Source organism: Clarias gariepinus, chromosome 8 (genome assembly GCF_024256425.1).
Source record: "Clarias gariepinus isolate MV-2021 ecotype Netherlands chromosome 8, CGAR_prim_01v2, whole genome shotgun sequence".
Taxonomy (NCBI): domain Eukaryota; kingdom Metazoa; phylum Chordata; class Actinopteri; order Siluriformes; family Clariidae; genus Clarias; species Clarias gariepinus.
The window spans coordinates 16,900,551-16,913,638 of NC_071107.1; the positions used below are offsets into that span (position 1 = coordinate 16,900,551).

At 36.4% G+C, this 13,088-nt stretch overlaps 1 protein-coding gene across 1 annotated transcript in view; it reads left to right on the plus strand.

Annotated features, from left to right (window-relative positions):
- Positions 1 to 978: 978 nt before the first annotated feature.
- The window catches only part of myofl (myoferlin like), a 30,415-nt gene continuing 18,305 nt past the window's right edge, over positions 979 to 13,088 (plus strand). Inside the window, exons 1-18 of the mRNA XM_053502670.1 lie at positions 979 to 1,213; positions 1,644 to 1,699; positions 1,791 to 1,882; positions 5,631 to 5,736; positions 6,019 to 6,115; positions 7,623 to 7,786; positions 7,873 to 8,001; positions 8,406 to 8,468; positions 8,569 to 8,619; positions 8,701 to 8,731; positions 8,906 to 9,021; positions 9,208 to 9,334; positions 9,435 to 9,538; positions 11,272 to 11,340; positions 11,435 to 11,478; positions 11,585 to 11,667; positions 11,762 to 11,803; positions 11,967 to 12,091. Coding sequence (XP_053358645.1) covers positions 1,126 to 1,213; positions 1,644 to 1,699; positions 1,791 to 1,882; positions 5,631 to 5,736; positions 6,019 to 6,115; positions 7,623 to 7,786; positions 7,873 to 8,001; positions 8,406 to 8,468; positions 8,569 to 8,619; positions 8,701 to 8,731; positions 8,906 to 9,021; positions 9,208 to 9,334; positions 9,435 to 9,538; positions 11,272 to 11,340; positions 11,435 to 11,478; positions 11,585 to 11,667; positions 11,762 to 11,803; positions 11,967 to 12,091 — 1,587 coding nt within the window. The 5' untranslated portion in view covers positions 979 to 1,125. The remainder of the gene's footprint in view (positions 1,214 to 1,643; positions 1,700 to 1,790; positions 1,883 to 5,630; positions 5,737 to 6,018; positions 6,116 to 7,622; positions 7,787 to 7,872; positions 8,002 to 8,405; positions 8,469 to 8,568; positions 8,620 to 8,700; positions 8,732 to 8,905; positions 9,022 to 9,207; positions 9,335 to 9,434; positions 9,539 to 11,271; positions 11,341 to 11,434; positions 11,479 to 11,584; positions 11,668 to 11,761; positions 11,804 to 11,966; positions 12,092 to 13,088) is intronic.

The window sequence follows — 13,088 nt, forward strand, 5'->3', positions numbered from 1 at the left end:
ACAGAATGTCCATTACCCGGTATAAAATTAGTATTTTCAAATCCGTTAGATAGAAAATCTCAAAACCAATGAAGAAAAGTATAAAAAAAACTTTTAAACAAATGTCACTAGAGCTTAAGCTCAGCAATTAATGATTTTAGCAGACTAGGGGGGTATATTACAGAAACAGTACTGATTTATTTACTTTTTGGTTGATATGAAATGTTTCCATAATTATAGAATGTTTCAAATGATGACATCCTTTAGATATTTTATTCACACTTTTACCTGCTGGCCACTGTTACATTTGGTTGTAGTTATTTTTACAGTATTATATAATTACTCTAATATTATACAGTATAATTACATAGCAATCTGTCTCACTGCCTTGAATAAATTGCATCCTGTATACGATTTGTGCTCTGAGCCTAAATATACTACTATATTTAAAAAATGGTCGTTAAACAAAACGTCATGTCATAATTAGCTTTTTATTGATACGTACTCACTGTTTTACCAGACACATATAATATGTATATGGTAATGTACACAAGGTATACAATATATAAATCTTTTCAGCACTTATTTATCAGCATTTATTTTAACATGGACATTTCTCGTGTTTTACAAATTCTTAAACATTTAGTGACTAAAAACAGAATATCTTAATTGTGACTCTGAGGTAAATATAATACGTACATCTTTTTTGTATTCTGTCATACAAGACCTCGACTTTGTTGCTATTTTTCGTAACAGCCGCTAGATGGCGCTTGTGCAATTTGTCAGCAAAATGTAGCCAAGACAATAAAATACACCACAGTCCATACAAACACACAACACTCTGCAATCTAGTTCTTTTCACCTTTAAAAATGTTGAAAGTTTTTTTTTTTTCTTCATTTATTTATTTATTGTACAGTGTTTTGCTCACCTGTATTATGATAGACACTGCCCCTGAAGGACAGATGAGTCTTTTCAGTCAAATTCGGACTCTAAGGGTGGATCCCGGTGTTGCACTGATGTTCTTGCCTAACCGAAGCTCGAGCTTCATCACTGCTCCCTCCTCTCCTTGTGCGCGCGCTTCCTCCCTATGCGCCGCGAACCTACCGAGAGGAAAAACTGAGTGAACTGGACACTAAGCAGGCACCATGCTGAAGGTGGTGGTCGAGTCTGCTAAAGCAATCCCCAAAAAAACACTCGGTAACCCGGACCCCATCGTAGCAGTCTTCTTTAAAGGTCAGTTCACACTTTTGTCTCTCTTCTCGTCCTTCTGTGTCGCTACTGACAACAACAACAACAACAAAACACTGTGTAGTCACTTCATAAGTAGTGTTTTCCTTTTTTTTTTTCTTTGACCAAAGTGAACTAAAACTCGACTTGAAAGTAAATCACCTTTTGAAATAAGCTTCATTCTTCTCGTTTGTACCTTGTGTAAATGTATCCACTTGGATACAATAGTCTTTTATATGATGTCACTGAGGTACAGTAGTGGATTCCCTTATAAGGAAACAAAGGCGCTGGAAAAATGCCCCTTCTCAGAGTACTGAATATGCCTGCTTAAGTCATTTGTGAGGTTGTGTGTATTCTGAGCCTGTAGTCTCCACTGTAGCATAAATAAATGATAACTGTCCCTGTCTTTACTCTGAATTTGCTTGACTTCTTCTAGGTGAAAAGAAGAAAACCAAAGCTATCACTAGTGAGTTAAATCCTGTGTGGAATGAGGTGAGACCCTGATGCTCAGACACTATAATCGAAAATGAGACGTCCTAACATTATATGACATTTTTTTTTTTTTTCTTCTTTGCCTTGTTAGGTTCTTGAGTTCGATTTAAAAGGTTCGCCTCTGGACTCTTCTTCATTCATCGATGTGGTGGTTAAAGACTATGAGACTATTGGCAAGGACAAGTATGTATTTCTCATAAGCATGTCTATAGGCACGGATGCACCAAAACACTTGTTTTATAGACTAGTATGTACATTGGAATGGTTTTAAATATAGATTGAAGCCTTTTGTCATTTCGCATTTACTTATTAATAATTAAAGTTCAAACCTTTTTATGTTTATGCCATTAAATTTCTCTCTTTATTATCAAAACATAGTAATAAACCAGTAAAAGCAACACTAGTGAAAACGTGGGTACCTGCAGAGAAAACACAACTTGTAGAGCCCTCCCCCTGCTGCCCCACCCAGCTTCCTGTCTGTACTTGCTATGCTATGTGAACTCAGAGAGCATATGAAATCAGAGAATGACAAAATAGTGTTTAGGCTCTTATCTTGTTCATTTACATTTATATTTTTACCTACATTAGCCTTTTTAACTAGAGTGACTGTGTTTTATTCTGCACTGGAAAATTGCACCTTAATTTTGTTGTACAATGTCTCATTGCTACAAAGATTCTGATTCTGATAAATCCTAAAGCAATATGTTATTCCAGGCATAATACAACTATTTCTGTTATTACTTCCTTACTACTATATTTTTTTCTAGATTCGTATCTACAGGTAATGCTTACTTGTAATCTATGTTTTCTTAACCTAAAAAGTGGAACAAAAAATAGCTGCACCTTAATATTGTTGGGGTTGTACTGATTAGAAGGAAACATAAACCTGGCTAAAAGGTTCATATTCAAAAATGAATCCCCCTTTTCTGAGACAGATGGGGGACTAAATACCTTTTTTATTTCCATTGTCTGAGAGAAGCAAGTAGCCACATTGCATGAGGGAAGTAATGGGAAGGTGCCAGTCAAGACTTGTTAAAGTGCTGTGTTAAAGTGCTGACCTCTTTTACAGAAACATGTGTAATGTGGAAAGAAATGTTCTTACTGTATGCTGGTCTACATATATCTTTGCCAGTACCTAGTGTACAATTCCACCATAGATCTACATATCTATTTTGGCTTTTCCCACAAAATAGAGTGGAGCAAGTGAAGTGTCTTTGAGGAAATTTGATTCTTTTTTTGTGTTTTGTTAAGATGTGACTCATAGATTACTCAAGAACACTTGGGATTACATTCCATTGATTTGCCAAACAATCTAAAAATATTTTCCATAAGGAAACTGCCACTAACGAACAGTGCTGCTACGTTTGACCATGTTAACTTATACACACATAACTGGAAAATATTCTTCTAGTTTACATTTAGCAAAATTCCACACTTAAGTCACTTTTAGACCTCACTTTTGAATACAAATGAATATTTAACACAATTTAAAAGACCCATGTTATACATGATATTCTGTAGATTATATAAAATGAATGTTGTTAGGAAGTTTGAAAAAATAACTGTACTTTTAATGCTTTACTTTATACTCTTTTGCATAGGTCAGTGGATTATAATTATGAAGTTAGGCTTTAGACACACCTACTGAGTGGACATCTACAGCTACATGCTACTACTGTACCTGTAGCATGTCTGTCTTTGTCTTGACCATGCTATGTCTTTTGAGCACCCACAAACAAAACAACAGGTCATTTAAGATAAATAGAAATTGATCATATTTTTGTCAGCGAAGCTTATGTATTGTGCTTACAAGTCGGGTGAATCTGCAACCCAACAGATAACTCCAGAGTGAGACCTTATCAGATTGGGCAAAGAAAGATCCAGATAGAGCATTAAATGTAGATTTAATCAATTACTTTTCCACTTTGTCACTGAGGTTACTAACATTAATGATAGCTAGACTGTGAGATATTATATTTGTTGTGCTGTAATAATATGTGTAGATATATTTTCACAACCCATTTCATGTCCAAGCTTAGACTTTAGCAGGATATCACTAGTTGGTCTAGTTCTGCCATTTGGGGGAAATGCCACTGTGTGGTCATAAAAGGGCATGGCAAAAGATGAAAGGAGTTGTCACTCCATGATTCAGTTTATCATACGATGTAATGGTGTGCTTTTTGTTCTTGAACCTATTTACTGTGTACAAAATTCTCGAGCAAAAACTACATTAAAGTACAATTAAATCAATAATAAATAAATCAAAAAATGTTGTGACTTTTTGCCAAATTTGTATTTTTAATACTGTTTACACAGAGCACTATGGCAACTCCTTCTGTCTACTTACTACAGATACGACAATAAACGTTCGAAATCTTATTTACTATAGTTATAGGGTTAGCTATTGTTTCTGCTTTTTGTATCCTGGCACCCGTCAAACTCTTTAAGTGTATAACAAGCATAGCCTTTGTCTAGACCCAAGCACCTTAGTCCTGCACGATTAAGGGTTATTATTATGGACAGTGACAGAGGGAAGAGGAACGTTTGTTTCCCCCTTATTCAGAACACGCATACTCAGAGTGTGTGAAATTATATAATATAAGGAAATCGTGACCCCTATGATTGCCTCTTCCTTTTTTCTCAATTTTCCTCAAGTTCCTTAAAATAGCAAGAAAGCTAGCAGTAAATCCTTAGGTCACAGATGTTTAAGCTCATTTTACCATGATCAATCATGCAGAAGAGTATGTATGAAACATGAACGGAGTATTAGTGCAATGTTGGGTCTAGGGCTCCTCCCTTTAAAGCTGGTGGTTAATGCAGCCTGGAACATCTCATGCCTGTGGCTCACTGTAATTACTCACAGCTTTGTGGGTTTTTTTCCTCCCTTGCCTCCCACTTGCTTCTCCATTTTATTCTCGGCAGAAGTTTCTAACTCTCTATATATATATTTTTGTTTTTATTTAATTAGATGATTACACACACACACACACACACACACACACACACACTACTAGTCAAAAGTTTGGACACACTTTCGTTCCTGATTTTTATTTATTAATACATTGTATTGTAAATCAAAGCTGATCCAAAGGCATCAAAAATATGCAATAATCTCCTTTGAACAGTTTATATTGAAATGTGTTTGCTACTTATGCTCTGTAAGGCCTTCATAAACACCTCTAATCATTTTCAATCTGAGGTGCTGTTAATTGGTGATTTTTAAAGCTGGTAACTCTAAATGAACTTCTCCTCTGCAGAAAAGGTAAGTTTTGGTCTTACTTTCCTGGGATGGTCTTCATGAGAGCCTTCAGTGTATCGTGCGTTCATGAGAGTTTTATCATGGTTACGTAAGTTACCAGTCTCAAAAATCACCAATTAACAGCACCTCAGATTAGAGCCGTTATAAAGGCTTTATAGATAATGAGTAGATAATTTCAACATTAATTGTTCAAAGGAGATTATTGTATATTTTGGACGCCTTCAGCATTGCTTTACAATGTAGAGAGAAATAAAAATCAGGAACAACCATGGGTTAGATAGTTATTCTATACATTTGAGCGGTAGTGTATGTTCCATGGGCAATTAGTCTTTTTGCAGATAAGTCAAGCTGAAACATTTGTAATCATACTCTCAAGTCTGTGCATGGTTACAGTGACTCACCTACCATTGCAAAGCAAGAGCCACTAAAAATTTCTTTTATTAAGCAATGGGTATAACCCTCTGAGGACCAGTTACAGATGGAGTTTTAGGAAATGAGTAGTGAAAATGAAAACCTTTTTGTACATCAAAGAAATCATGAATAAAATAATATTAGCATAACATTTAGCAAGAGTCCATCTTAATAATAAACACTGTGTGTTGTGTATTTTTGTCCATGGCAAGTTGTTTGTGCCGATAAGTTAATCTCTGTTTTTTTTCCATACATTCGCAGACCTATCGGCTCTGCAAAAATCCCTCTTCGAGATCTGGCCAGTGGTCAAAAGTCTCTACCATCAAGAAATGTCCCTCTTTTCAATGAAAAGAAGCAAGATACAGGGGTAATTTGTGGAAGGAGTCTCCAGTATGATTTCTTTGTTTTCTGGGTTTCTCAATAAAGAGCTATAAAGATTAAAGAGTTTTGGTAAGAGAATGACTTTTTTTAGCTTTGATGATATAAGCAACAACAGGGATCGTAATGTTTCCGATTCTCCACAACATTAATTCAAATTTTAAACATTAAAAAGGAATTGTTTATGTTGATAAATTGCTGCTGTGTAAAAGGTGCAAGTGATGGACCATATGGTGACATGCAGGATGTGTGTGGATTTGTATTGTTCCAGGCGACTATAAATTTAGTTATTGGATACGAGCCTCCTGCCAGTACCATTTCTAACCCAAATGCACAAGTCGATGGTGATGCCAGTGCTACAGATGCAGGTCAGTTGCTTTAATTTCCCTTGTACACTTTCCTATTTTAACATGTAGAATCTTAAAGGGCACTGGTGGTACAGTAGGTGTTTTTCCCACCATGCATAGAGGGCCGGGTTCGATTCCCATACAGTACCCAAACCCCAGCCACTGGATGCAGTGCCGGTCCCAAGCCCAGATAACGTGGCATGGTTGCATCAGGAAGGGCATCTGGCGTAAAACCTGTGCCAAGCTTGGATATGTGGACCGGATGGTTAACTGTGGCGACCCCTTGCCGGGAGCAGCCGAAAGACCAACAACAACAATATGTGTATAATCTTAAAAGGGTTGACCAGTACATTTAGCTAATTTCCTGAGACTCTAATTATGTTTGCTTTTCTGCATTATGAACTTATGCCGAAGTATTTTTAACTAATATGAGTCACTGCGCTGGACTGCATTTGAAAGATGCCTTTCAGTGCGCTACTGTTGCCGGCCTACAGTATGGAAATGAAAGATGCAAATCAAAGGTGGAACTTGCAAAAAAGTAAAAATAAGCTGACAATACGTGGCAACATCTCCTTGTGTCCTTGCACTGTAGTAGTCATATTGTAGTCATTCGTTTGCAGAATGTATAGTTGAGTTTATTAGTCTCTCACATTATGTTGAAGAAAATTTGGCTCCCCTGTTCTTTACAACATCACTTCAGTTCTTTGATGTTTGAAGGCATTTCTTTATGCACAGCTTTCTTAAGATCTCCCTGCAACATTTAAATAAGGTTGAGGTTTAAACTTTGAACTGCCCTTTCCAACACCATAATGTTTGTCCTAGAATCATTGTTACATGTTGCATAACCCAATTCTGACCCAATTTAAGCTGCTGAACAGATGGCTTAACATTTTTCTCGAGAATATTCTTGTATAAATTGGGGTTTGCCAGGCTCGATTTCCGGCTCTGTGTGCATGGAGTTTGCATGTTCTCTCCGTGTTTGGTGAGTTTTCTCCGGGTAATCCGGTTTCCTCCCGCAGTCCAAAGACATGTAGATTAGGCTAATTGGCGTTCCCAAATTGCCCATAGTGTGTGAATAAGAGTGTGTGTGTGTGTGTGTGTGCGTGTGTGCTCTGCGATGGATTGGTACCCTGCCTCGTGCCCTAGGCCTCCTGGGATAGGCTCCAGGTCCCTGCGACCCTAATTACAGGATAAAGCGGTATAGAAGACAAGTGAGTGGGTGAGAAATTGGGGTTTGTCATTGTCTCAGTAACTGCAAGTTTACCAGGTCCTGTGGCGATAAAACAAGCCCAAACCGTCACTCCCTTCACCATTACGCTTAAAAGTTGGTATATGCCTGTAGGTCACATGACATTGCATTTGGATGCTTTTCATTTTACATAATTGTTTTAAATATATTACTAGTTAATGATATTACTTATTTTCTTTAGATCATGGATTTATGAGTTACTTCTTGACGGACATGCCATTACTGTTTTAAAGCAATTAAAGCTGAAATAAATAAAATAAATACATTGTACACATCTAGGTGGTGGTGCAGCTGGAAATGAAGGCGGCACTGAAGAAACTACAGACATGGGAGGTCCAGGAGAGCCCCTTGCTCCTGGCCAACCTGGAAAATCTTCTCAGAAGATCGTCCGAACAGGGCAGAAGAGACAAAAACCTCTCTCAAACAAACCTCAGGATTTCCAGGTACATCACCTCTCAGACACGATTTATGTGACAAACATTTTGGCAGATGTTTGAACTCTGAATTCACAACTCTGGTTGTTCATTAGATTCGCATTCAAGTCATCGAGGGTCGGCAGTTACCCGGAAATAACATCAAACCAGTCGTCAAAGTTAGCGTGTGTGGTCAGACCCACAGAACAAGGATCAAGAGAGGAAACAATCCATTTTTTGATGAAGTAAGATGAGTTTTTAATATTATTATTATATCCATTTTTTTTCAGGATTTTATATTGAAATGTTAAAATTCAGCATGTTTTATTAAATTTCTCTTATAACTTTCTCGATCTTATCTGGGTTTCTGGGAACTGCTCTGTGGCTCTGCTGTTCCTGTTCTACCACTGTTATTTTCTATTTCTGCTGGCTTTTTGATTCGCTCCCTTTTGAGCCCTTTGGCCTCCTTCAGCTGCTTAAGTGAGTCTCTCTGATATTTTTGCGACTTTTTTGTGACATTTCTGTGCACCTTGCCATCTTTATTTTTTATGTGCTGTTAGCTGGTAGTTAATCGGATAATTAAGTTATATGACTTTGTGATTGTGATATCCTGCGAGTCATATTAAGATGGGAGTCAATATTTCTACAGATCTTCTTCTACAACTTTAACATGCTACCTACAGAGCTTTTCGACGAGAACATCTACATTCGGGTAAAATGAATGCCCTTTCATGATACTCTCTCACGTTTAATTTTTGCACATAGCATGACATCACCTGCAATATAATTTATGCGGCTTTTATACTTTATAGGTTTATAACTCGTCCTCCCTAAGATCAGACAGTCTTCTGGGAGAGTTCAAGGTAATCTCCTTTGAGTTGCATTACTTTGTATCCACAAGATGACTAATTTTAGTTCACTTTTTTCTTTACCTCTCTCAACAGCTGGATGTTGGCTATGTCTATGATGAGCCTGGTAGGCATCATCTTCGAACTTTACACAATATATGTTTAATGCAATATATACTGGATCATTGCATGTGACCCAAAACTTTGTGACTATTAATACTATTTAGTTATACTATTAATAGTAATAGACTATTAATCATTTCCATACCCTTCACTGATTTTTGTTCTGTAATTTCTTAAGCTCATGCTGTAATGAAGAAGTGGCTGCTGCTGAGTGATCCAGATGACTCTAGCTCTGGAGCACGAGGTTACCTAAAAGTCAACATGATCGTTGTGGGAACTGGAGATGATCCTCCGGTACTTGTCTATTTGTCAAAATAATTTTAAAAAATTAAGAAAACAGTGAGCATCTGTGCAATGATGTCATCAGATTCCTAAAGGAAGTTGCTTTCTATAGCTTCATCTATTTTAATATTCTTAATTTGAGCAGTTTATGATCAGGGTTTGATTAGTGATATTGTGGATTCATACTTTGGGGTCCAGGTGATAAAGAAGGATGACAATGAGGAGCAGGATGACATTGAGAGCAACCTGCTGCTGCCTACTGGGGTCACTTTGCGCTCAGCAACACTCTCTCTCAAAGTGTATCGTGCAGAGGATATGCCACAAAGTGAGTCGTGCAACATGCAACAGCCAAACAGAATTGTTATTGACATGTTCAGAATGGATTTGTTATTTTGCTTTCTAATTTTCTTTCTCGATGTGTTTAGTGGACGATGCATTTGGAGAGACCGTCAAGAACCTTTTTGGAGGAGAGGGTGATAAGAAAAACCTTGTGGATCCATTTTTGGAAGTTAGTTTTGCAGGCAAAAAGGTAAAAACCTGAATTAATTTAAAAAGCTAAATATTATATGTATTGATGACAGATAATGTATCATGCACTTTTTCAGTATGTTAGTGTCATCACACCATCCTCATATTCGGGATATGGGAATGACATCACAAAAATGTAGAACGCACAAAATGTTTATATTTTTTCCCATCAAAATGAGTGGAAACAACCATTAAAAATCTTTATTTATTTATTTATTTATTTATTTATTTTTTGTTCAATTATTTTTACACAGTTGGATAAAACGAAAGAATTTTATTCCATCATATTGATTACAGTAGGTTATGCCGTAAAATGATATGACACTCAGTATCACATAATCTATCAAGCCTGTGTCTACTCATTAAGCAAAAAACAAAACAAAAAACTGAATACTCTGGGTTTTTAGGGTTAACCCGAATTTACTGGTTCCAGGATAATTTTATTTCAATTCAATTTCATTCGTATAGCGCTTTTAACAATTGTCATTGTCACAAAGCAGCTTTACACAATCAAATGAATTATTTACGTTTGTATGGAATTTAAGTGTGTATGAATCTAAATGGTCCCTGACGAGCAAGCCGAGGGCGATAGTGGCAAAAAAAAAACTCCCTGAGATGGCAATAGGAAGAAACCTTGAGAGGAACCAGACTCAATAGGGAACCCATCCTCATTTGGGTGACACAGAGAGCAGGAAGTGATCTGCATTCATACTGTGTGTTACTGTAGGTGTCAGGCAGTTCAGATATAACAGTATAACAAATTTCAGCTCAATACCTAGTGTATTTAGTGTAATTGTTCATAGAGTAAGTGTGGGAAACCATAGTTGCTGCCCACTGGAGTTGCTCATTGGAGTTGCAGTTCCCATTTCTTTTGGATAACTACTGTATATGGAAGCTGAGTGGGGCAATGCACACACTGTTTTGAAATTGCCCAAGATAAGCAAAAAAAAAAAGCTTATTCAAAAAGTGAAATATTGACACTTTTTGAAGACTTAACAGCCTGAATTTGATCACAGATTTATTATTTCTGTTTTATGAGATGAAAGTAAGACAAGTTTAAAAAGCAAACTTAGCTAGCAAGGCTTTAAGTCAGACAAATTGTTTTATAGCCGGATTTGTTCAGCTAGCTTCTTATTCGGTGTGAATTACTGCACATGAACTGTCAAACAACAGGGTGTCTCAAACGTCTCCATACTGTACATAAGACGAAATTTTTAGTAAAATATTTAAACTTTATTTACATCATCTATATGATTAATATTTTCTTGAAAACACGTACTGAGTCATTTCTCCCACTCACAAACTTGGGTTAAAAAACGTCTGGTGTTATGCATCTAATTGCATGCGTTTCAAATGCAACTGCTTTCCGATCTTTGGCATTTGAGAATGATTTCAATATATTGCTGTCAAAAGCATTCCAAAGAGCTATGTGAGAAAATATTACAGCAGATGCAAGACGTAGACAAACTGAAAAACCTGTAACCTAAATACGCAATCTGCTTATCGACAAACTGAAAATATGTGCGTAATTTGCCAGTATGTGACCCGCACCTCATGGCGCTCCTTTGACACGAAGCCCTTTAAAAGAGTTCTCAAGCATTTTTCTGAGCTAAGAGTCCTGCTCCAGTCAGAGTACCTCTGCTTTTCTCAACTTGTTACTTTTTTATTAAAGTGCTCAAGTGTTTAAAAAGGAAATGTTATGTGCTTTTTTATTGTTCTTCTATTTATTTTAAGCTATGCACTAAGATCCTTGAGAAAAATGCAAATCCAGAGTGGAACCAGCTGATACACCTGCAGGTTAAGGTGAGAATAAGGTGACAATGTGGTACACCTTAATAAATGCACTTAGTGGAATATATTCCTGATAATTGTCTTTTATATATATATATTTGTTTAGTTTCCGTCGATGTGTGAACGTATCAAACTTACAGTGTTCGACTGGTAAGTTTCTATTCTGGATTATTTAATACACAATGTATGACTGGTAATATAGTTGCCCTCTTGTATGCCATGTGATATTTAACTTTTTTTCCTCTCCTCCTGGTAGGGATCGCTTTACAAGTAATGATACTGTTGGAACCACATATTTAAATCTGTCCAAAATATCATCATCTGGTGGTGAAGTAGAAGGTAAACGTCTTTAATTCTGTCTGCAGCTAGAAAACATTATGGATGACACATGAAATCATTAATTGGCTGTTTTGTTTGTTTGTTTGTTTTTAAGCTGGGTCGCTTAATGAAAATGGAGCTTTTCCGGGATCTGAGGGTATTAATTTTTAAGATCAGATTATTATCATAATTATTTATAATAAAGTAAATCTCTATTTACAGTGCTTATATCTTTTGTGTATATGGGACCAAAAAACAAAAAAAAAATTAAATTGTTATTTATTGAGCTTGTTTTCTGTCCCTTTGTCGCTTTATTTCAGTTGACAGAATGGCGACTGAGGTTGGCTTTCTTCCAGCCTTTGGTCCTTGTTACCTAAACCTTTACGGAAGTACAAGGGAATTTTCTGATCTTCCTGATCCATATGATGAGCTCAATTTTGGAAAGGTAAGCGCCTTACTTGCATTTCCTGAACTAAATCCATTTTAAGACTCTAAACTAGACATTGTCAGCAACACTCTAAATTTTAAGAGTTGCTTTGTAAATCATTCTCCGTGCTTATCAGCATAAACCATTGACAGTTTTATTTGTTAAATTCCATAATTTTATACAGTAGTAAGTTTCATCTACATATGAACAGTTTGATAATATGAACAGTCATCCATATGTCAATTTTGACAGTTTTGAAAAAAAAACTTTCAAATTTGTCTTACATCAGTGTCACTTGTGTGCAATTTTGCAAAATGCTTTAACCTCATCTAACACGGTTTTGTCTCAAATTAAAAAACCTAACCTGGATCCATTGATTCTGTCTAACTTCAGACCAGTATCTAAGTTATCATTTCTTTTAAAAATTCTGGAAAAAATTGTCTCTGTACAGCTTCAGTCTTAGTTGCACATAACATTCTTGAGGTGTTCCAGTCTGGTTTCAAAGCTCTCCACAGCACTGAATCCACCAACTTAAAAGTTCTATGATCTCTTAAGAACTACTGACACAGGGAATTTCGCCATTCTTTTACTTTTAGATCTCACAGCTGCATTTGACACTGTGGATCATTCCATTCTTATATATCCTCTGCAACACAGTGTGGGCATCTGGTTCTGCCCTGGACTGGTTCAGATCTTATCAAACGGAAAGAAGTTTTTCTGTTGGTCTTGGTTGGTCTTTGTATCCTGAACAGTAGTCCTCACATGCAATCTATCGCACAACGGTCTATTCTTGGGCCTTTATTATTTTTACTTTACTTATTGCCATTGGGATCTATTATTAGAAAGCACAGAATGTCTTTTCATTGTTTTGCAGATGATATTCAAATTTACCTTCCTTTAAAACAAAGGTAGACAAATAGTTTAACACCACTTTTGGAATGCTTAGAGAATGCCAAGCATGGATGGCTGTATAATGTACAATAAAAGTCTTAATGTGACTAAAACTGAAGTGATA